At 29.6% G+C, this 23,518-nt stretch overlaps 3 protein-coding genes across 4 annotated transcripts; 2 read left to right on the top strand and 1 right to left on the bottom strand.

The window, feature by feature from the left end:
* Positions 1–6,180: 6,180 nt before the first annotated feature.
* On the top strand, positions 6,181–7,390 carry LOC106756955 (strigolactone esterase D14). Its single transcript, XM_014639549.2, has 2 exons — positions 6,181–6,580; positions 6,718–7,390. Exons 1-2 carry the CDS (start codon positions 6,201–6,203, stop codon positions 7,151–7,153), a joined length of 816 nt encoding a protein of 271 aa, XP_014495035.1. The 5' UTR covers positions 6,181–6,200; the 3' UTR covers positions 7,154–7,390.
* A 2,665-nt stretch (positions 7,391–10,055) lies between these two features.
* On the top strand, positions 10,056–17,207 carry LOC106757576 (serine/threonine-protein phosphatase PP2A catalytic subunit). Its single transcript, XM_014640258.2, has 11 exons — positions 10,056–10,341; positions 11,482–11,538; positions 11,927–12,010; positions 12,325–12,396; positions 14,298–14,369; positions 14,572–14,612; positions 15,269–15,335; positions 15,966–16,157; positions 16,270–16,359; positions 16,451–16,558; positions 16,645–17,207. Exons 1-11 carry the CDS (start codon positions 10,249–10,251, stop codon positions 16,708–16,710), a joined length of 942 nt encoding a protein of 313 aa, XP_014495744.1. The 5' UTR covers positions 10,056–10,248; the 3' UTR covers positions 16,711–17,207.
* A 382-nt stretch (positions 17,208–17,589) lies between these two features.
* Positions 17,590–21,893, bottom strand: LOC106757575 (lipid phosphate phosphatase delta). 2 transcript variants are annotated; one of them, XM_014640257.2, is made up of 8 exons: positions 21,499–21,889; positions 21,283–21,378; positions 21,131–21,205; positions 20,897–21,027; positions 20,484–20,587; positions 20,260–20,388; positions 19,913–20,028; positions 17,590–18,166 (listed from the first exon to the last, which is right to left on the bottom strand). In XM_014640257.2, exons 1-8 carry the CDS (start codon positions 21,664–21,666, stop codon positions 17,765–17,767), a joined length of 1,221 nt encoding a protein of 406 aa, XP_014495743.1. In that variant the 5' UTR covers positions 21,667–21,889; the 3' UTR covers positions 17,590–17,764. The 2 variants fall into 2 exon arrangements, with proteins under 2 accessions (XP_014495743.1, XP_022635031.1); XM_022779310.1 differs by lacking the exon at positions 21,283–21,378 and having other exon boundaries at positions 21,499–21,893.
* Between the last annotated feature and the right edge of the window lie 1,625 nt (positions 21,894–23,518).

Below are 23,518 nucleotides of genomic sequence, written 5' to 3' on the forward strand. Positions count from 1 at the left end.
ACAGAGCAAAGGAATACAACGAAAACTCAATCTGTACGCAAATATGAAATCCTAAATCCCTCTAAAAGAATTCTCTCACTAAAGTGAAACTAAAACGAAAGTGTTTATGAAAACCAGGAAGGTTTAATTAATTCTCACATATTTTCTATATGTATTGTAACATAGCTAGTGTTTCCATTCTGATATGCCCGGGTTGATGTTTTAGTCTTCGGTAGTTTACATATTGTTCATATGGATTTAATTGTTAAACTAACACATTATTCACAATTGATATATTTCTGTTAATTTTTTTAATTTATTCTGGAAAAGATGAAATTAAATTTAATTAATAGGGAAAGATACGAGACTTAAAAGGGTAAGTTTATTATGAAACATTAACACTCAATAAGAGGAAGCTAATATAAATTGTTTATATTTGTTTAAAAGTATTAAATGAAAATTACTTGCACCCATATGACCATCTCAATTATAAATAAAAAAAAAAAAACAGTTCTACACAAATATTAAAATTCAGGTATAAATATTATCATTAAGAGTATATAAAAGTTGATATATAATTAGAACTCTAAGTTTAATGAGTGTGTAATAGAGATTATACCAATTAAAATAACATGATAGGTCGTTCGAATATAAATGAAATTTGATTGTGGTTAGATTAATTATAATCAAAAGTCCAAGAAGATAATTATAAATATAAGTCAAATACATTATTACATTTATTATAAGTGGAGCTAACTTTAGTATTAAAACACTTCTAACAATTTTTCAATCTATTGAAGAATCACTTATGTGAATGAAGAAAATATAGCACTAGAACAAGAAACCAAAAAATTGTTTTAAATGAACTTTCGATCCGATGTCTAAAATATTTTTGTATTTATCGTGAAATTAGATAAAAACTTATTAAGTTCACATGATAACTAACTTAGGAACATGAAGAATAACATTGTGTTGAAGTCCCTGACCATTAAATAAATCTAGTGAAAATGATGAGAATGATACAAAGATAGACAGACAAAATGCAAAAGAAGTGTGAAGAGAAAATATGGAAATTGTTTTAACATAACAACACTTGAAACATATATGTATATATAATTTTTAAAAAATGATAATATAAAGACATAACAATTTTAAATTTAAAACAAAAATAATTGTAGCCACTGTAAAAATTAACTAGAAACAAAGTCACTTGAATTTTGATTACTATTTAGAATGTGATTGCGATATATTAATTACAAATGAAATACACACTGTCGTCAATGCAAATGCGTGAAAAAAAAAACAATAAAAATTGGCTTGAAATGGACACTTAAGTAGAGGAGAATCACAAAATGGTGTCTATTCTTATATATTAAACATTGAACAAATTTGAAAGGACAACAACAAATCAAAAGCTGCTAAAGTGTGAAAAATGGTTACAACGTAATACAATTGCAGATGATAGAATAACGTTTGTGTTAAAATTTTAATTTTAAGTCGGTAAAATTAAATTTGATTAAAATTTAAAATTAATGCCTGAGACAAATAAAAAAAAATGAGATTATAATTCTGTACTTAATTGGAATTCTAGTTTTGTAAAGTATGTAAGCTGAGAAAATAATCAACATTGATCAAAAGCAAAATACTAATTTTAACATATATTGTGAAATGTAGACTAGTTTTTTTTTATATTATTATTATTATTATTATTATTATTATTATTATTATTATTATATGGGACGATCCAATTAAAGTTTCAAGTTTAGTTCATTCTAAACAATTCGATGCAACTAACACAAAGTCCGTGGATATTTCCTAAGCTTAACTAAAAAATATTTTTCCTTTTTTTCATATAGAAAATGGTCAAACCATTTGAGAGGTTTGGATAGTATACACATTTCCTGTTGTATTATGTTTGACTTGAAAAAACTTATGGTTGTGTTTTACATTCACAATCAAAGTGAATAAAATACATTGAAAATGTTTGCCATAACAAAATGTCAAAGCCTATAGCGTTGCCCAAGAAATCATTAAAACATTCATCCTTTCATAAAGAAAGAAAAAAAGAAATAAGAGTAGCATGACGTATATTGGTATTCATTTTGACATATTTAACAAAAATAAAATTATACTTTTTCAAAAAAGAAATAAATAAAAAATAATAAAGAATAAAATTTATGTGTATCAAATTATTATTTAAAAAAAAAACATTTTCTTAGTACAAATGTCTTGGTTGCTTTTAACTATAAAGTCAATTCAAAAACTCAATTATTATATTTTATTTTTTTATTTATCTCATAGAATCTTCAAGATATTCTTCAATGCTACCTTTTCACATTTGTACTTTTTTTGGTAACACTAAAATAGCCTTTTTCACATAAATGACTCTTGCTTCTACGAACAGTCTTTCAAATAAAAACTAATAAATAATTTATTTAATGTTTGAAGCCGACAAACTATGTCATGTTTCATTCAAATTGCAAACAAGAATAAAAACAAATTATATATATATATATATATATATATATATATATATATATATATATATATATATATATATGTGTGTGTGTGAATGGTGTCAAAACGAACAGTTTGGTTAGTTTTAAAAACAGAGTAAAAATTCTAACTCGTCCTATTAAAAAACAACTTGATTCACTAGTTTTTTTAATTATATATAAATAAACGTTAAAATATGTTGTGAATATTTTTTAAGTTTTAATTGATTGAATAATATTTTTTATCAAATAAATTAAAATAATTATTATTTCTATATGCTAACTTATTACATTATAATTAATAATTTCAAAATTATAATATATGTTTGCATCTTTCAAATAATACACCGAAATTAATTTTCTTAAACTATTTTTTATTTTAATTTCTATCTAAAAATATGAAATAGCAAATCATAACGAATTGGCCGATTAAAATTTCTATCTAAACTTGTATTGTCATCCGTAATTAAATAAATAAATAAATAAATATATATATATATATATATATATATATATTAACAAAATTTTAAAATTAACTAATGCAATTTATTAAAAAAAATAATGTGGTGTAATAAATTGTGTAGCAAGTATGGTGGCTGCATTGATGCTGCTTTTATTGGGTTTGCAAGTCAACTGTTGACTTTATGCTTACCGTGATGTATGGGGAAATAAAATCTCTTGTGTTTTTCATTTTGAAAGTCACTTTTATTTTTTTTATTCTTTAAGTGATTTATACGGTGTTTTATGAGAAAAAAAATATTCAAATCACACATTTCAAATTAAAAGAATATAAAGTAAACAGAATTTCAAAAAAATATATTAAACTAAGCTTTGAATATTTTAAGGAAATTTAAATATATTTTTTTATCATAAAAAAAAAACCAATAATGGTTGCAGATTGAAGCTAAATGAATAAAAACTCAAACCATTATGATTATTGCTTCTACAATCACGACAAAGAACCTTAACCATAAAAGTTAGTCCTTGTATATTAAAATAAAACAAAATATTTAATGCATGCTTATAACATAAAAGTGTAATTAATGTGAGTTAATCGAGTTTATGTTAAATACTCTGTGAGTTGAATTTTGTTTAACAACACAATGTAATAATAATTAGGATTAGTTATTAAGAAGTTTAAAAACTGTAATTTCATAAAATAAAATATTTCAATAGACAAGGGATAATTATATTTATTATATGACAAGGTATAATTTATTTATTAAACAGTTTTTAATTATATATATTTTATGAAATTAAGTTGAGTTAGATTTAGTAACTTGTGAATACGGGCACGTGTCTTATTTATACCTTTTTTTTACACTTTCTGCACAATTTATTTGGTAAAAAATGCGTTATCTGATTTTACACCAGGCTGTCATAAAAACATACATACATACATATATATATATATATATATATATACATATATATATATATATATATATATATATATATATATAATATCTATATTTTTCTTAATAAATAATGTATTTTTTTAAAATTTATCTACTCATTTATGGGTATATAAGATTAGTATTTAACTCAAACTTTTCTATAGTTATAATACTTTTATGTGTGCATATAATGATAAAAAGATTGAGTGAAAAACTTGATTGTCAAGTTATACCCAAACTCTTTGTTATTAAGTCAACTTGTTTATGTTTAAAGGTCGGTGTACTTAAAAGAAATTGCTGTGAATTAAATTAAAAAGGTATCATAGTTTTTATCCTGGTTAGGTAATATTTAACAGTTCTTTAAAATCTTAAGAAAATTTTCAGTCGATCATGTTAGAAAAAGAAAATCATGAATAGACTAAAATATTTGTTTTTCTCTTAAACATCTAGTTATTAAAAGTTAATAAAGATGCATAATTATTTGACATGTTAAGTGTCATGTTAAATAAATAAGGTTCAAAAGAATAAGGATATAAGAGAAAGACAAATACATTAAACAATGTAATAAAATAAATATATTAAAATAGATATAAAACTGAAAAGTTAGTAAAAAATGAGAAATAAAATTAGAAATATTTATAAAAATTAAAATCCACCTACTTTTTAACTTATTTAATTTTAATTAAACTCACATAGTATATTCTTTCTTTAATTGTAAGATCTAGAAAATGATATTTTAAAATTGATAATAAATTTAAATATAATGAGGTTTTATTATTTTAATATTAAAAATGTTTATATAAAAAAAAGTTTTATAAATGAGTTTATTATTTTAAAACACATTATATCTTTACAAACTACTTTTTTAGAATTATCTGATTTATTTTTAAGAGTTTTCATCCTCTGTTTGTATGATTCAAGACCACAACAATGATCTTTACGGTGAATTTTTAATTTACACCAATCAATTTCTCTGTTTGAGTAAGATGATTTTCTATTCATTTCTTGAGTCCAATCTATGTTTCTCTTGCATGTGAGCTTTCTTTCATTTATATGTATCATTTTAGTTTTCTATACGAGTCTCTATTAATTAGTGATCATAAATGGTAAGTGTTGTTGTAAGTTATTATGATGTTTCTATGTGTAGACAGAACATTTTATAAGTTTAGAAATGTTGAGTTGTTTTAAAACTGTTTTAACAAATTTATTTAGGTAAAAGAAGCTAGTTTTGGTATATTTTGTTAATTTGACAAATGCATTTTTGCTCCTAGATCAATATAAGATGACTTTTTTTGACTAATGTAGTTTGGTATGTATATATTGATGAGGTTATTTTATATGATTTTAGTTATAACTGGATGTTAGAATGATTAGGCTTGATTGAGTTGAGCTTGTGTTTGAACGAGAGAATTAAAATTTCAATAATTGAGTAAATTGGTACAAGTCTCAATATTTTAAAAATTATTTTGAACGAAAACACTAAAGGAAAGTACCAAATTAAGCAATTGAATAAGACAAATTCCCTTTATCATAGCATGATTTTCTGATACAGCACTCAGCGCTAATTTCCTTATGCAGGCTTAGGAGAAATTTAACTCCAGAACTTTTTAGCACCCTGAGCACCAGTTTTGCAAATACTTTAGTGTTGAGCACGGTCGTTGAGAATCAATTTTTTTCTCATGTTTCTAGTTTTAATGGTTAATATATATAATGTGAAAATGTTATTTTTTAATGTCTAGTTTCTTTGAAGAAGAAACGTTTGTAGATCCGATGTCAAAGTGATGCCAAAACTATCTTATTTCTATTAAAATCAATTGGTGATTGTATATTAGTTTGAATGAACTACATGTATATCTCTAACTTTGTAATAATAGTAGGTTTTGAAACTCTCTCGTCCATTATATATTAATATCAATTTATAATATATAAATAATATAAATTTTATTTTTCAAATTGATTTTATATATAAATTAAATTTAAAATCTTCTTGATATAAGAGTTATTTGTTAGAATTTTTTCTCCCAAAAATCACAAAACTATTGAAATTAATGTAAAAAGGATCCGCGAGCAAAGTCATCCGTCTCATAATTGTATAAAGTTGCTTAGTTGTATAGAAAGTGACGTGCATAATACTGTCAATTGAGCACTTTTTGGAACTATTTTTTTAATAATAAAAAAATATTTAAAACACACTATCAAAAAATTATCAAAAAAAATTATTAAAGAGATTTTTTTTTTTTTTTCTACAAGGTTGTCCTATATATTTAGCCTCCAGACAACCATGTCTCTATTAATTTGTTCCTAAACTGTTCCATTGCTGAAGAAACATATGGGAACAGCGTGCGGAGGCATAGTTAATGCTCTAAATGCTAATCTCAGTGGAAATGGCACTCAAACTTTGGTTCTGGCTCACGGATTTGGCACAGACCAAACTGTGTGGCATTATCTTATTCCCTTCCTTGCATGCTACTTCAAGATCCTACTTTTCGATTTGCCTTTCACCCCAAATGCAAGTTCTTCCCTTTATAATCCAAACAAGTATTCAACTTTCGATGCATATGCTGATGACTTGGTGTGCCTTCTCGATCAGCTCAATTTGAAGAAAACTATTTACGTCGGCCATTCCATGTCAGCCATGATTGGAACCTTGGCTGCAACAAAGAGACCACAACTCTTTCACCATCTAGTCCTCCTAGGTGCTTCTCCAAGGTACTTTCTCTCCTGCTTTTTCTTTCATTAACAATTTTTTTATTCACTCAATTTTATATTCCTATCTCTGTATTTCTAACAAATTTTAAATATACAGTTAAGTTTCTAAAATAGTGTGCCCGTGAAACTTTGTTTAGGTATTTGAACGAAGAAGGATACGAAGGAGGGTTCACAGGATCAGAACTGCACACAATCTTCGAATCAATGCAAAAGAACTTTTCAGATTGGGCACACGGATTCGCTCCATACGCTATCAGCGCAAACGATCCTTCTGCAGTTGCAGAATTTGAAGACAGTCTGCTAAGAATGAAACCAGAAGTTGCACTGAGTGTGGCTAAAACAGTGTTTCTAAGTGACCTCAGATGGGTTCTGCCACGAGTTCGTGTGCCTCATTGCACCATAATTCAGACCAGAAAAGACCCTATTGTTCCTGTAAATGTTTCTTTCTACATGAACAAAAAATTGGGCACTCCTTCCAAACTCAAAATTCTAGAAGTACCAGGTCATTTTCCTCAGTTGACAGCTTCTACTTTGTTGCTGCAAGTTCTTAAGGATACACTCTCCCTCAACTGACATATAAAAGTCTGATATATCATTTCGATACCTAATATTAAAGTTAACAAAAATACCCCATTAGGAGGTAACATGAGTCTCTAGCAGTCTAGTTATTTATCATTACTACAATTTATTGTCATTTCTTTTTAATTCTTCTTAAAATACCTTTGATTAAAATATTATGTTGTAGTCTTATTCTGTTGTCACTTCTTATATCTTAAAATTTTAATTAATAATAAAATAACTGCATCTGTTCGATTATATTATCTCAATACAGTGCTACCTTATGTTATTTATAATTGTGATTTATTGTAGCTCGTTATTTAATGGAAAATGATATTTTAACACCAATTTTTGATATCATTTTGACACTGCACACGTGTTAAAATGTGGTTGGACGATTTCAAATTAAAAAAAGTTGAGGCAAAGACATATTTAGAAGAGAAAAACCAAAGTTTTTTTTTTTTTAATTTGAAATCGTCCAACTACATTTTGACACGTGTGCAGTGTCAAAAAATTGGTGTTATAATATCATTTTCCTTATTTAATATTGAATGCATTTTTTAACTTAACTTGAAGACTTTTTTTTAGAATGAAAGGATGAAAAAAATTACTATAGTTTGATAAATGTATGTACAATTTATTTATATTAAAGAGAAAAATAGAATAAAATAAATTTGATTACAAATTGATTCACTTTTTCGGTCTTTGAATAAAATTAATTTTATGTTAATTCGATTAGTAAATAAAACGTTTAAGAAAATCAACTGATAATTAAAAATATGAAAGTGCAAGAAGAAACTGCCAACTACTAAATAGAGTGAGTTAAAAATAAATGATACTGGGCTTTCCTTCTGACTATTCCCACGCTCATAATATTGATATTATCTTTGTTTAGAAAGACATTCCTATGTTTCACGAAAAAAGTTGATAAGCCAGATTAATCTTAGATTTTTTATCTATAAAAATATATAACCTCATTTATATATATATATATATATATATATATATATATATATAATATTTTTATTATTAATTAGTTTTAAAATTAAATATAAATTACTTACACTAAAAAGTAACTTCATGGTACTATAATTCACATGCGTTGTCGGAAATTTTGGCCTCTTAAAAAAAGGACAATACTAGATAATTAAGCAGGGAAGGAGGATAGGCATAGGCTACTTATTCTCAACACAACAAAATAAACTAAGGTTTTAATTTTATTTAATGAAATCTCTACATTTAATAATTTACATTGTTTATAATAAATACTGGATTGTAGGCTAACTAAGTACTTTTGTTAATTTAAGTTGCCTGTACGAGAATTTAAAACTCTAACATAGATTAATACAGTAATTAACTAATTTAGAGGTGATTTATTGAAGTTATAGAATATATACTACTAATTAATAAAAAAAAACTTCATCAATACAATTTTAAAACAATTATTAAAAAATAAAAAAAAATTAGGGTTAAATATGTTTATAGTTCCTATACTTTGGGGCGATTTTGGTTTTAGTCTCTCTTTTTAGTCCTTCAACTTTAGAAAACTCTGGTTTTAGTCATTTTTATCAAATTTTTTTAACTTTATTTGCTGTTTCAAATGCTAACTGAGAAACGCATTTGAAACAATAAATAAAGTTAAAAAATTTTGATAAAAATGACTAAAACCAGATTTTTCTAAAGTTGAAGGACTAAATTGTACCTTAATTTGAAAGAAAGACTAAAACTAAAATCATCGAAAAGTATAGAGACTAAAAACATATTTAATAAAAAAATTATCATAGATAATCATCTATGATCAAACAATTACATAAAATAGATTCATATTTTCTAAGCATAACTTTTTTTCATGATTATTCCTCTTATATTCTTATATCATTGGTATCAAGTTCAATATATAACTTAAGAAATATATTTATTTTTAATTTATATTCAAGATGGTTGTACCTTTCTATTTTTGCTTAACAAAAAATTTATTTAATTTATTTTTAATAAAATATACAGAGATAGATTTGTTTTTAATTTGAAAGCTTTAAAATAAAATTGAAATTTATTACTATTTTGAGTTTTAATCCAGTTTTATTTTAATAAATATATTATTTAAACGTCATTTAATATGTAAAAATAATAATATTATTAAGTTATTGAAATTTATCAAAATTGAAGAAAAAATAAAATATAATTCTGCATTCAAATTTAAAAAATACAAACATATTTAATCTAATAATAAAATGTTGTACTATCAACTTTCACGTAAAAATATCACATAATACTTTTATTTTGAAATAATTAATAATTATAAAAGTTACAAATCATTGTTATTCTTGCATTTGAACAAGTTTATTTACTTTCAATTTAGTTTCATCGCATCATTGAATTAATTTTTATTATATATTTCAATAATATACTCGTCTTGATTTAAATATATTACAACAATATAAATAATTATAGATTAAGGATTTTCTAATAATGCAATTTATATTATTATTCTTTAATATATTAATTAGAATATGTTGACTATACATAATTTTTATGTTATTATCTAATCAATAAAAAAATTATCTCCATTCCGAAAATATTAACATTTTAATATATATATATATATATATATATATATATATATATATTATATTTTGTAAAGTCACTTTAGAATAAATACTTAAACACGTTTATACCTTTAAATTAAATATGATAATATATTACAAGAAATATATGATAATAAATTTGTTGGCTTTATAAATTTTTTTAAAAATGTTACTTATTTATTATACAATTTTTAAAATTTAATAATTAAATATAAGTGAATTGTTGAAAAAAATTACCAATATTGAAATTAAATAATATAAAAATAAACTTCGTTTTAAGTAGAAAAAACACAACGTGGCCGTTCATGATTGGGAGGGGTGAAGTCCTTCTCGCCACAGGTAAATTGAGAAAGAAAAAGATCTGAAAAAGAAAAAGAGAAAGGAAAAGGGATTGTTGGACACCGTGCAAATCAAGCATTTAGTTGTTTGTTATTTCACGCGCCCCCCCCTCTTCGTTTGGACCTTCTCTTGCTCACTCACTGCAACGGCGCCGGAGATTCGTCGCTCCTATTCTCCACCGCCGCGATGGGCGCCAATTCCATGCTCTCCGAATCCTCTCACGATGTCGACGATCAGATCTCCCAGCTAATGCAGTGCAAGCCACTCTCCGAGCAACAGGTTCCTTTCCATTCCTTCGATCTGTCTCATTTACCTACCAAAACGCCACTCACGTATTCAAATTTTCTTGATTTGTATACTTGTTACCTTTTCACGCTCAATAGGAGTGCTGTTAACATCGCGTGTGTTGATTTCACGTAATTGCGACTCAGATGCCATGATTCGTTGCGTTTTGATGCGATGTGGAACGATTGGGAGATTAGTGGTGTTTGTTCACTGGAAAACGATTTTCGGATTTGGAATCTGCTTTTAGGCGTTTTAGCATGTTGTTAACGAGTTTCGTTTGCAGAAGATAATTTCGATGTCCTCTTACAGGGTATATGGATGTTTTGTTAGGCGTTTGGAGGCTAGCCATAGCCAAAACGTATATGTACTTGAAACTGTTTGACACTGGAAATTTGTTTTTAAGTGAACTGTTGCTACTTACCTAATATAGCATTAGGTAAATTCAAGAAGAACAAAACTTAGACAGTTATTTTTGTGCAATTAGGGTTGTTCTGTAGTTAGAACTGAAGTTTCATCTTGATGATTAGTATGGCAAAGGTTTGCTTTATAGGTCACCGTAGGTTATCAGAGTGAAATTTCAGTAATGATTATACAATAATACCAAAGACACCTACCGTGATGTACTTATCCCTCTTTGAATAGAGTAGCATGTTGGTGAGGGATTTTTAAAGAGAGACATGGCTCTGTTGGCATGCTAGTGGAGTGAGTGTTGGCTTGCTATGGCTTTTTGTTCCGAATGAAACTTAACAATGATTTCGGTTGAAGTGATTAGATTAATGGAAAGGGACGCTGGTGCTTGATGCATTGTATATGTATTACTTTAATGGTAATTTCTAGATTGTCTGTCTTTTGCAGCAAGATTGTTTCATTTTTCTTTCCTTACAAAGGATCTTATCTCACTAAGTTTGTTTACTCGAACTGTACTGAGAAAGTAAAAGTGCTGGATTTGATTGCTACCTGAGTGAGGTGTGTTGGGAAAGGTTTTGCCATCATTTCATTATATCTTGTTTTAAGCAGTCGTGTCCGTTTTTGGGGAACTATCTCAATTTTCAACTACTTCTTGTGGTACTATTGCACTGGGGGAAATAGATATAAAATAAAAAATAATGATTGTGTTTTCTGCTCTGCCTGTAGGTCAGAGTTTTATGTGAGAAGGCCAAGGAGATTTTAATGGATGAAAGTAATGTTCAGGTGCAACCCTATCTTCCAGTCTATTAACTCATGTCTTCATTTACATGATGTCATTTTCTATTTCTTAAACATTGATTTTAGTTGCATCACCGTTGTCAATCTTCTGCTTGCTTGCTTTGCATGTATCTTTTTTTAAGTCATAAATGAGCTATTGACGTTTGTTATTTTCAGTTTTATGATTTTCTTCTTTTGTGTGGATTCGGCCATTCATTCATCTGATGTCATTTCTATTTTAATGCCTGTTTCTGGAGGAGGATCTAATTTTCTTGTCTTGTATAGATAGATGTTTTACGTCACTGTATCTCTGTGCATCTGTTAGTTACTAGTTTATTGTGCTATAGGGAGACAACTCTAATTATTTTTTGTGTATGCCTCTCCTGTATTGCAGCCTGTTAAAAGCCCGGTGACAATTTGTGGTGATATTCATGGGCAGTTTCATGATCTTGCTGAACTGTTTCGAATTGGAGGGAAGGTATAATTTCTGACTATAGATTTGGTTCTGTTTTCAATCTTCTGTTTCAGCTGGGGAATGTCTTAAATAAACTAATTGAGACCTGTCAAAGAAAAAGCTTTTGAAGATTGAAGTGCATCAGAGGTATTGAAGAGTAAATTGTAAAATTCAGGAACTACAAATTAACTCCTCTGTGGCCCTATTACTCTGTCAAAAGTTCCGTAACATTTTAATTTTCTTAAATGCATTATGTGGATATATTTTTGTCAGCTTCTGTATAGTATATTTTGCTGATTTTTAGGCATGGATTCTAAATATACCTGTTTTGTTTACAGTGTCCAGACACTAACTACTTGTTTATGGGTGATTATGTGGACCGCGGTTACTATTCAGTCGAGACTGTAACTGTAAGTACAACCAAGATAAACTTGTTTGTTTTTCTTAACTTTTGGATGGTTATTTTTATTGAAAATTTGGTATTCACTCTGTCCCCAGGCCTCTCTGTGGGGTAGTCATTTTTCTCATTCATGCACTAGGTTGGGAATTTTGTTCTTGTGTGGTATTCAATGAAGTTTGGATAGCTCTTTCTATATAAGGTTGAAAACAGAAAATAAAACTATTCCCAAATAGCTAATAGTTCAGGGTTTAGAATGTGCCGCAAAGGCACCTGATAATTGAGTAGCAAATGTTTTCCAACGTGTCTTTATTTAGAAGGCTCACTAAGATGAAAGGTGAATTATATGCACTCAATATTGTGTTGAATATACACATAAAATAATTTATTTATAATAAAAAATATATGGATTAAGCTGAAAATACAAATAAAGAATAATAATAAGCTAACATAAAATAAAAGATAAAAAATAAGATATCTAATAATCTAATATATTTAACACTCTCCCTCAAGCTGGTGCATACAAATTGTAAGTACCAAGCTTGTTATAAGTATAATCAATTTTCGCTCCCATAAAAACTTAGTGAAAATATTTGTTTCTACACTCGGAGTGATACTAAATTGTTAATAATTTGCGAAGACAACATACCAAACCTAGAAGACTCTCCCTGAGCAACAAATTCAGAAAATTGCTCCATGTATATCTCTTCTTTCAATTTGCTGTTCAGGAACACATTGTTGACATTCAATTGATAAAGAAACCATTGTTGAAGAGTCACTATAACTATAAATAAACTAACAAAAGCCATGTTTGTCACTGGAGAAAAAGTACATATGGACGGTACATTGGTAACAAAAGAAAGGTCTGAAGAGACAACAACGAAAGAAGCCATGGACAAATAGGAGAGAGAAAAACCCTAAAAATTCTCCAAGCACAAATTCTGAAAGAGGAGAAAGAGGCAACCTCGACGCTTTGAACCGTTGTTAGAGAGGAGATGGGACGCATAGCACTATGGAAAAGGGAGTAGATCCGCAATTTTGAGAGGCGTGCAAGAGTGCGTAGGAACTTTGTTGAAGGTGTCATTTATGGTACGACGATTGTCTGGCCGAGACAATCAAAATTGATGCATCGGTGACGGTGACAAGCAGTGACTATAACTGCTATGGTGGCGGCGGTCACACTGAGCAAGGGCGACGAAACTTTTTTCCTAAAAGAACCATTCTCTAGATACCATGTTCAATATAGTAAAAAACTATATATGGGATTAATCTCTCATTAATACTGTATTTATAATAAAAGAAATATGGGATAAGTCCAAAATACAAATAAGGAATAATAAAGATAAAGATAAGATATCTATCTAAGATATCTAATAGTCTAATATATCTAACAATATGCATTAAAATTGTATAAAGTTTGCATTATCCTAAAATCATTTTTCAGAATTAGTTTGTTCAACTTGTGAATAACAGATAAAGTAGTTTCACATACAATTTTAGGCATTGTAGTGGTTTTGAAAAAGGTCATATTTTGATGAAATCTCAAACCTGCAACTAATACATGCAGTTGAATTTCTTACAGAAGATGTTTCAGGATTCATCTTCTAACTTTACTGATTTTGACATTTGTTGATGGTTGTAGCAACCTAAGAATTTTCTGAATCTTGATATTTCATCTAGTAAATTTCTTTTCAGTTATTAGAAAGAGGCTCACTTGTTTACAGCATTCAAGAGTTTCCCCATGTTTACTTATGCAGTTATGCTGTGATAATTTTAGATCACGTAATTTTCCTTTTAAGTTGGGATGCAGAGTGAGATGAAGTTACACCGATATTTACTTTTGTTTGATATTGTTGTTTGTAATTCTTTTTTATTGACAGTTTGTTAGAAATGCTAATTAGTTATTCTATACAGCTCCTTGTGGCACTGAAAGTGCGGTATCCTCAACGGATTACTATTCTTAGAGGGAACCATGAAAGCCGTCAGGTTTGTGCTTGAACTCTTTCCAAACTATAAATAACTTTTTTGATCCTGTAGTTATTTGTGAACGGCACATAAATTAGCTAGGCTTGTATATTTGATGATAATTTGTTTCTAAACTTTTTTATCTATGATTGAAGACTTCTATGGGCGTTTGATGTTCATTATCTGTTGAACTAATTGTTCCTTCTATCGATCGTTAATGCAGATTACTCAAGTGTATGGATTTTATGATGAATGCCTTCGAAAGTGAGTTTTCAACACCTTCATTATAGGTTCCATGGAGCAAAAGTTACAAAAATAAGATATTTCTATCTAGAGAAAGATTTGTTTGTGTACGATGTTATAGTTGATTCAATTTTACTACTTTTACCATGATGGAGTCACTGAAATTTCATTTTGGATGACAACCGTACAGGAATTCTTTTTCGTTTCCCTGCAATATGCTCTTTTTGAATATCAACTTGAGAACTTGTTTAACTAGTTTCTTGTTAGTATAATGTACTGGGATGAGCATCTGAATCTTGCTGTTGATTTGGTGTCATGAACTTGTTAAGCTGTAATTTTTATGTTAATTCAGTTTTACATATTGATGGGTGTGTGACAATGGGACGTCTGATTGCCTTAGTACTTAGTGGTGATGTGATAGTGGTTGTTTGGTATAAGATATCATATTGATGCCTAATGTGCTATGTTCTTGTTAACATTGGAAATGAATAATTAATTCTGCCCCTGCTTTATCCCAAAATAAAAATTATATGATTTATTAAATGTGAAAATTTCAGTATAAATTGAAAGTGAGAGAACAGAATAACATACTTGGCTTCTAGCTTATATACAATATGATTTCTTGTTTTTTTTTTTCACTTTCGTGACAATTACTGTTTTTTATTATTTATGTGCAGGTATGGTAATGCTAATGTTTGGAAGACCTTTACAGATCTTTTTGATTTTTTCCCATTGACAGCGTTGGTTAGTATCTTTTCCCTACCCTGTTGAAAATTTAAAATTTGGGGGGAATTTTTTGAATGCATTGCATCATCTTTTTGTGATATCATAGGTGTAGTGTTTTCCTTTTTATCAAAAGGTTCAAAGAACTCAGATGTCCACTTTTTTTACATTTCACATTTATCTTTAAACATGGCATGGCTGCTTCCTCAAGAAGTTAAAATCAACGTTATGCTAACATTGCTCTTTATATTGTCATGTCGTGCACCTTATCTGAGCTGTACTTTTTTCACAACCGATAGACTTTCCTACATTGGTGTACAAAATGTTTCAATTTTCATGGGGTATTATATGAAGTGATGAGTTTTTTTAACAAATACATGTAGTTGGTGAAGCATAAATGCGATAAAATTATATTTCTAGATATGCAAGTTGTTTAACCCGGTTTCTGTCAAAAGATCTTTTTTCTTTTTCAAAACTAGACATGATTATCTAGTAATTTCTCTCAACGGATATAATTTGTCTTTATTACGCTGTAAAATATAGACTGACTATTGAACAACTTTCATATAGCTGAGATTCGACATTGTTAGTTAAAATTTTAGTTGGAGGCTTCTGATCATCCGGGTGCTATTTTAATATATTCTCTTCCAGGTTGAATCAGAAATATTCTGCTTGCATGGTGGACTTTCACCTTCAATTGAGACCCTTGATAACATACGGAACTTTGATCGTGTTCAAGAAGTTCCTCATGAAGGCCCCATGTGTGATCTATTGTGGTCTGACCCAGATGACAGATGCGGCTGGGGAATTTCTCCTCGAGGTGCTGGATATACTTTTGGCCAGGTAAACATAGCTTTATTTTCGTACTCTACATTATTGAATTTCTTTTTTTGAAGCATTTAGAGATCTATTATTATTATTTTGATTTTATTCGAATTGACATTATTTCTTTCAGGATATATCAGAACAATTTAATCACACAAACAGCCTCAAGTTGATTGCTAGAGCTCATCAACTGGTTATGGATGGATTTAACTGGGCTCATGTAATTGTTGTTCCGATGTATTCTCTTCCATTTGCTCTCTTTAGAATTATAGCTGTAAAATCTTGGATCTGCATTGTTTATTTTGTAACAGGAACAAAAGGTGGTTACCATATTTAGTGCGCCAAACTACTGTTACCGATGTGGGAACATGGCTTCCATATTGGAGGTTGATGACTGCAAGGGACACACATTTATTCAGGTCTTTTTTGGCCATTCAAAATATAATTTATGTGGCAACATATTGTGAACTTAGTCTTGACGTTGGATTGTCTGAATTTCTTGCAGTTTGAACCTGCGCCTAGGAGAGGAGAACCTGATGTGACTCGTAGAACGCCTGATTATTTCTTATAAGGTGGCTGTTGAATGTCATACCGGTATATCATTGTTACCTCTACTGCACTAATTTCAGGTAGTTGCGCGCATCCTCATCATGAGATTGCTGTAAGCATTTATCTCCATTGATATACACATCCGTCCGTTTCGGGTTGTCCAAAGACTGCTTTGATGTATAATAGGCAGGTAACTTTCCACTGATCTGTTACACTCGAGAACTTGCTGGGGCACCTTGTCTGGATACGTGGCCAAGATGATGACTGCTATGTCAGAATTCATATTGTTCCAGCAAAAATGTGGATATTTTTTGTTTGTTTTCCTCTCTTTATTTTTTTTCTTCATGTTCAGTAACTCTAATTCAAGGCTTTACAGGCTATATGACTGGACTTTTTTTGTCTCGTGGATGTTTTTGCTTAAGTTCTATCATTTTTCAGTTTAAGTTGCATGATAGTGATTCAGTTTTGTTCTTATGTTCAACTTATCATCAACGCTTATCTGAAGTTAGCCTCCACTCATCACTGTTTGCTATCTTTCATCTTTCTCAATATATTTTACGTGATATTTTGCTGATAACATACGATTATTGGCTTCTTATTGAGGTTAGCTCCGGTCACCTAGATAGACTTGTTGCCGCGATGTGTTTGTTGTTTATATTGATATTAATTAAATTAAGGAGCTTTTGTAAAATATAACACCGTCGGTATGATGTGGGGCTATGGTAAAAGAAATAAAATTCAATTTGCTACATCTATTTGGTCTATTTGGTTTTTGTCTCTAGTTTTATCGGAGGATTGGGTGCAAGACTACTACTTCAAAGGTATTGTTCCGGACAAAAATAGGAGTAGCAGGGCCTTTTTATTTCCGTGCTATGGGCCTGGAATTAATTGCAAGAAAAAGTAATCTGGAGGCGAATTAATATGTATGAGGAAATCTTTACATTTTTACGCAAAAATTGTAAACATCCGGAATGGATTCTCACGTTAAAATTAAACCGTGTGGGGGCTACTGTTATGTTCTTCGATGACATGACATCTGGCTATACAGAAGTTTTCCAAAATTTGTAAGCGTGTGATCACAAACTCATGTATGAAAAAAGCGACGGCACTAGATCAACTACAGACCAGGCAAGACCTGCATACTGAAGAAATCTAATTCCAGTATCAACATCGAATGCCTTATACCGGGAAAGAAGCTTTTGCAAGTAACCTTGTTTGAGCTTATCAGTCTTCTTCACTGCAGCGGATCCATTCAATGTGGGTATGTAGCTGGTTGATTTTATTGGGATGCCCAAGGTGTTTGCTACCATTGGAATAGTCCATTTTGCGAGAGCCTTACTGCAGAATTTCACAGTTAGAATTGTAGGTATGCCCACCAGCATCCTTCCCGCAAATACAGGCACACTCAGTTCTGAAGAGAACAAACGAGGAACGTCGCCATGGTGAAATTGATGGTATGTTTGCTGTACTCCAGCCACCTGAAGAACACCAGCATTTCATAAAACCATACAGTACAAAGTAGAAAACGCTATGATCAAATATAATTGTCAAAATATTCAAGAACAAATTACAGGTGTCAAGCTATTCAAGTTTACACCATTTCCTTCGCAAGAACCCAGACCACTCTTACAAGGGGTTATTTGTCTATTAAATATTTCTATTACCATTCTAATGTCAATTCACGTAACATTTTAGTTTTCCTCCCGTAGAAACTAAAATGTTCCAAATGCATTTCAGATGCCAGAAAAACGATTGAGAAGATAGCTTTTTCGTCACTTCCAATGACAGTGATGCACAATTTAGAATTTCCAAAACTATGTAAGAAAAAATAGATAATTAACAAGGAAAGAATAGATAATTAACAAAGGCACATTCAAAAAACGTGGGAGAAAGATGGTATTCCATATATTAAATTGTAAAAATGAAGAAAACCCAATCAATTTGAGGATTTATCCAATTGAAGTACAATAACCAATAAAATTTTATACAATTATTTTATTCTGAATTTTCCAATAGTGCAGTTACTACCATAATTAAGGCAGAATTAGTTCTCTTTCTTGTCATTAAATAATATATATATATATATATATATATCGAAAATGTTATATATCTTCATTTATCACAGCTTTTATTATTTATTTTATTCATTCTACAATTTTCTAAAATATAAAATTATAGTTACCAAAGTAAATAATCAAATTATACTAAAATGAATAATATATGTAATAAATTATAAAAATATTAAAATCTAAGTATTTTTTATAATTAATTATAAAATTTGTCATCTTTTACTTTGGATAAATATTTCCAATTTTATCTTTTTTTACGAGACAGTCTCTAAATGACCTGCGCTTATTTAGAGTTTTATTCCCGATAACTCTTTTATTCTAGACTGTAAATCAAGCACAAGTTCAAAGAAGAACAAAATAAGAAAAACATTTATTTTCTAAATGAAATTAGTACAATTAAATGTTACTGACTAGCTTTTTCAATAATTATAAATCAAGTTTTTTTATTATATTCAAACTAGAATGTATAAATTTAAAGGGAATAGTAATTCAATAAACAAAAAACATAGCACTATTCTTCTCTGGCCCTTTGCATGTTGAGTTGACATTGGAGAACTATCAAAACAAATCCTGAGAAAGAACATGATTCTAACTTCCCCAAATACCCCTACAGCCTAAGCTCTACCTAGATAGATAGCTTTCTGACCAAACTAACTAACAATAACTCTTTAGTTCCCCATTTTGCCCCCTTACTTCACTTTATAAAGACTGCTACAATTCCTCTTTTTCCTTGGTCAACAACCTGACCAAATCAAACGTTCAAAGAAACTATTCTATATCTACTCTGCATAAATTGATATGAAGCATTTCCACCTAAACGTTACTACTATAAGCCATTAGAGGAACAATGTTAGATATAAGGTGGCTGGTTTAAGTCAATTCAGTGAAGTCACCATCCAAACCAATCAGATAGATTTTAAATTCTGATCTGGTGTTGCTGTTAATGTTGAAAGTTGTCTAGACAAGGCCATCTTTAGGTCTATGACTTTAAGTGAGTGTTATATTCCAAAATCCTGTTTTCATTAATTATGTTTTAACTGTTTTATCCTCATACTATGAAGATGTTACTTGATCTTGTGTAGTAGATTCATTTACAATAAAAGAAGAAAAGTGAAACAAATTTAGATGATGTCTAAGGGTGAGCTAAGAGCTTACAATTCCCAGTGCGACACCATTGAATGCAGTGTGAAACTCGAAGCTTGGAGTTGGAAGTTCAGGTGTAGGATAAGCAAAAAGCAAGAGGAAGCTCAAGACAGCCCAAAAGGATGTAACTGCAGCAAAAACAGATTAAATCGAGATAGAATACAAAGAATAATTGTCAAGATCGCAGAAACTAAAAGGTGGAGAAAGTTATGCTTAAGAAATCTTTAATACCTTGAGAATTTAGTTTTTTAATGTAAAAATAATAATACAGTTTCTACAATCAGAACACAAACAAGTACTGTGATTAATAAAGTGCGAAGTTATCATCTGCTGAATTTATTGATTAGAAGTAAGAATACCATTTTGTCCTGAGATCACAAAACTGTCGATGTGTTCATGAACCGTAAGCCAGAAAGCAAGGATCACCAATCCAACAAGAAGCCCAGCAAGAACATCAACGACACTATGCATGCCAAGATAAATTCTTCCTGCAAAAATACCAAAAAATATCATTGTTTTGCAGTGAAATAGACCAACAAGAGGAAGCTGCTAACGATTATAAATAAAGCGATAGAAGACCTACCCAAACCAATGAGAAGCACCAGCATGAAGGCAAGAGAAATTCCAAGATAAGTAATATAGGCACCTTGAATTTGAGTATGAGTCAGAACATAGTGCAGAAGGTAGCTGACAAACATCCGTTCCAAGGAAAGTAATCCATTAATGACAACCACAAAGAGTTGAAAGCAAAGGTTTCATCTCTCTCAACGGATAATCTAACATTGCAAACACATTTCCACCTCTTTACTTTTTCATTTAATTTTTACTTTCTTTCCTTGAACCGGAAAATACATAGGAAGAAAAGTAAGATCAACAGCCACCTTGCCACAGACTAGGAACCTTTATAACATGACATAAACACTCCCTCACTTTAAGGACATGCCTCAGAATATGGCATAGAAGTAAAAGAAAATAAAAACAAAGAGTAATAAATACCCAGATAAGCAAACTGTGTTGAGGGTGTGAGAAGAAGGCAATCCATATTCTAACGCGTTCTCTTCTTCATCTTTTGTGGCAGTTACTCTCTTGACAGGTGGAGAAGCAGGTCTTGGAGCTGAAACCACATCCTGTCGAGTGACAAATAATACCAGAAGCATTTAATAATATAACCAATGGCCGAATCCAATGTTGAATTGAATCATTAAATACAAGCGAACAAACAACAAATACCTTTATGCAATTACCAAGATAATCACAAAACGCCATCAACAACGTCATCTGCCTCGCCAGTTTGCCATGTCCACTCTACACAAACAAAATATAATTCTTCAAAGGCAAATTCTCAGATGTCTGACATCACCTACATAACATGTAGTTCGTACCCAGAACAGCAGAGGGAGAAAACCAGTGTAGAAGGGCACAGAAACAACGCAAGACAACCCTGAGAAAAGTGCATCCAGGAACCCAAACCCGTAACTCTGCACCCCAGAAAGAAAAATTCAACTCGTACACCAAAAAGTTAAAAAAGCTCAGAGCTTTGAGCGAATAAAAAAACTATGTTTAAATCGAAGGCAATTGGGGTGGAATTTAAGAGTTACCTGGATCTTAAGGACAACAGATGTTTGAGTTTCAACATGATGAGAAACCCAAGGTTGAAAGAAAGATCTAAGCTTGCGAGTAACGTCGAGGTATGAAGCAGAAACAATCCAGAAAAGTATTCCACCCAAAACCGCACCTTGCCACACTGCCGCACCCTCACCCTCCATTCTTTTTCTTCTTCTTCTTCTTCTCCCTCCCTCTTTCTGGGTTTTGGTTTTGGGGAAAGAGAAGAAGAGAGGAACCCAAAAACCCAGAAAGAAAAACGCAAGAAAATGAATGGCTGAATCAAAATTGGACCGTGGAAGTTAGAGGAAACTATTCTTCATACAATTCAACTTTATTTATTTCTTTACATCGCTCCAAAAATAAGGAGAAAAGGTTGAAAAATTTTATTTTTATTTATTTTCTATTTGCTTTTGAATAATGAGAAACAGGGAAGATATTTGTGAGCCATGAATTTTTATATTCTTTGGACTATAGTCCACGGATTCGGTGGAATTTGGCTGGCGGAGAACAGTGAAGAAGCTTCACATTCCAACGCGTTAACGGTAGAAAAATTCTTTCTTTCTTCTTTTCCATTTCTTGGGTCATGGATCCTCTGTGAAGCAGTGAAATCGTGAGACATTAAAATTTACCGTTAGATATATATTAACAAAATAATGAACAGCTAAGATTTGTTTATTTCATGCATGTTAACATCATTTTAGTAAATTATATTTGAGTCCTAGTATGAGATTGAAATGTGGGGTGTATCTGCAAAGGAAAATGATATTTTCACACTGACACCATTTTGACACGTGTGCAGTGTTAAAATAGTGTCAAAAAATAGTGTTAAAATTTTATTTTCCATCTGAAAATTCGTTTTTCTTGATAAAACAGTTGAACATCACCGTCAAACCAAACTGGATTTTGTTTTTTCTATTCTTTCTTAGAAACAAAATAAGAAACAAAATAATCTTGATAGACACAATAATAAAACACAATCACAAATGAAAAAAATGCAATCATACCTTCTATTAGCGGTCATTATGATGGACAACCGGTGAGCCATAAATTAAGATAGTCCACCCTATAGGTGATTTTTTATTTTGAAATTTCACTCATTTGTTGAGTTTTTTTTTCTCAATTTTTTAAATTGATTATTATAATTTTATTTACATATCATCTTAAATAAATATTCACATTAATCTACGTTATTTTATTATCAGTCATAAACTAGAAAAAAATATTGCTTAATAATGTCTTAATTATAAGTTACAAACTAATTAAGTGGAACAATAACTTAATGTCTTAATTATTACTGCAGCAGATGGTAAAAATTTTTAATAAAAGAACAGTGACTTAATTATTTATTTCTTAGTATATGTGAAGAGGATAGAACTTGTACTATCTTTATGATTATGATTTATTTAATGAATGACTAATGTTGATAAGAAAAATATGTATTAATCTTTTGAAACTCAAGTTGTTTTAATATTGAGAGTGTAACATCTTATTTTAAAATCTTGTATTATTTTTGTGTGGGTCTTTTAATATTACGTATGATGTAAAGTTTCTGCACATGTCATGCAATCCTTGTTTTAGAGGAAGACTTTACTGAAAAATTTTATATCATTTTAATGGGTTTAACAATAGATCTACAATTTAATTTAATATTTAAATATTAATTAACTAATATCTAATATATATCTTTTCCTATAATTTAGTAGCTTTAATTATAAATTTGGTAAAAGTTTTTGTAATGGGAAAAAATAGAGAGAATATGAGATTGTTGATTGTGATTGATAACTAATAGAGAGGCTCCAACTAATAGTGTTAGTTGGTTAATATTGGATGACAGATAGGATGCAATAAATGCATTCAAACTTTTTTTCTTCCTTTTGTTAGGTCACTCAAAATTTAATCAAATATTGGAAATTTCCACAACAATAATATTATTATGCACACCAAGGGTGGAGTCTATTTAAATTATTACTATAATATATATATATATATATATATATATATATATATATATAT

The sequence above is a fragment of the Vigna radiata genome, chromosome 3, assembly GCF_000741045.1.
Source record: "Vigna radiata var. radiata cultivar VC1973A chromosome 3, Vradiata_ver6, whole genome shotgun sequence".
Taxonomy (NCBI): Eukaryota; Viridiplantae; Streptophyta; class Magnoliopsida; order Fabales; family Fabaceae; genus Vigna; species Vigna radiata.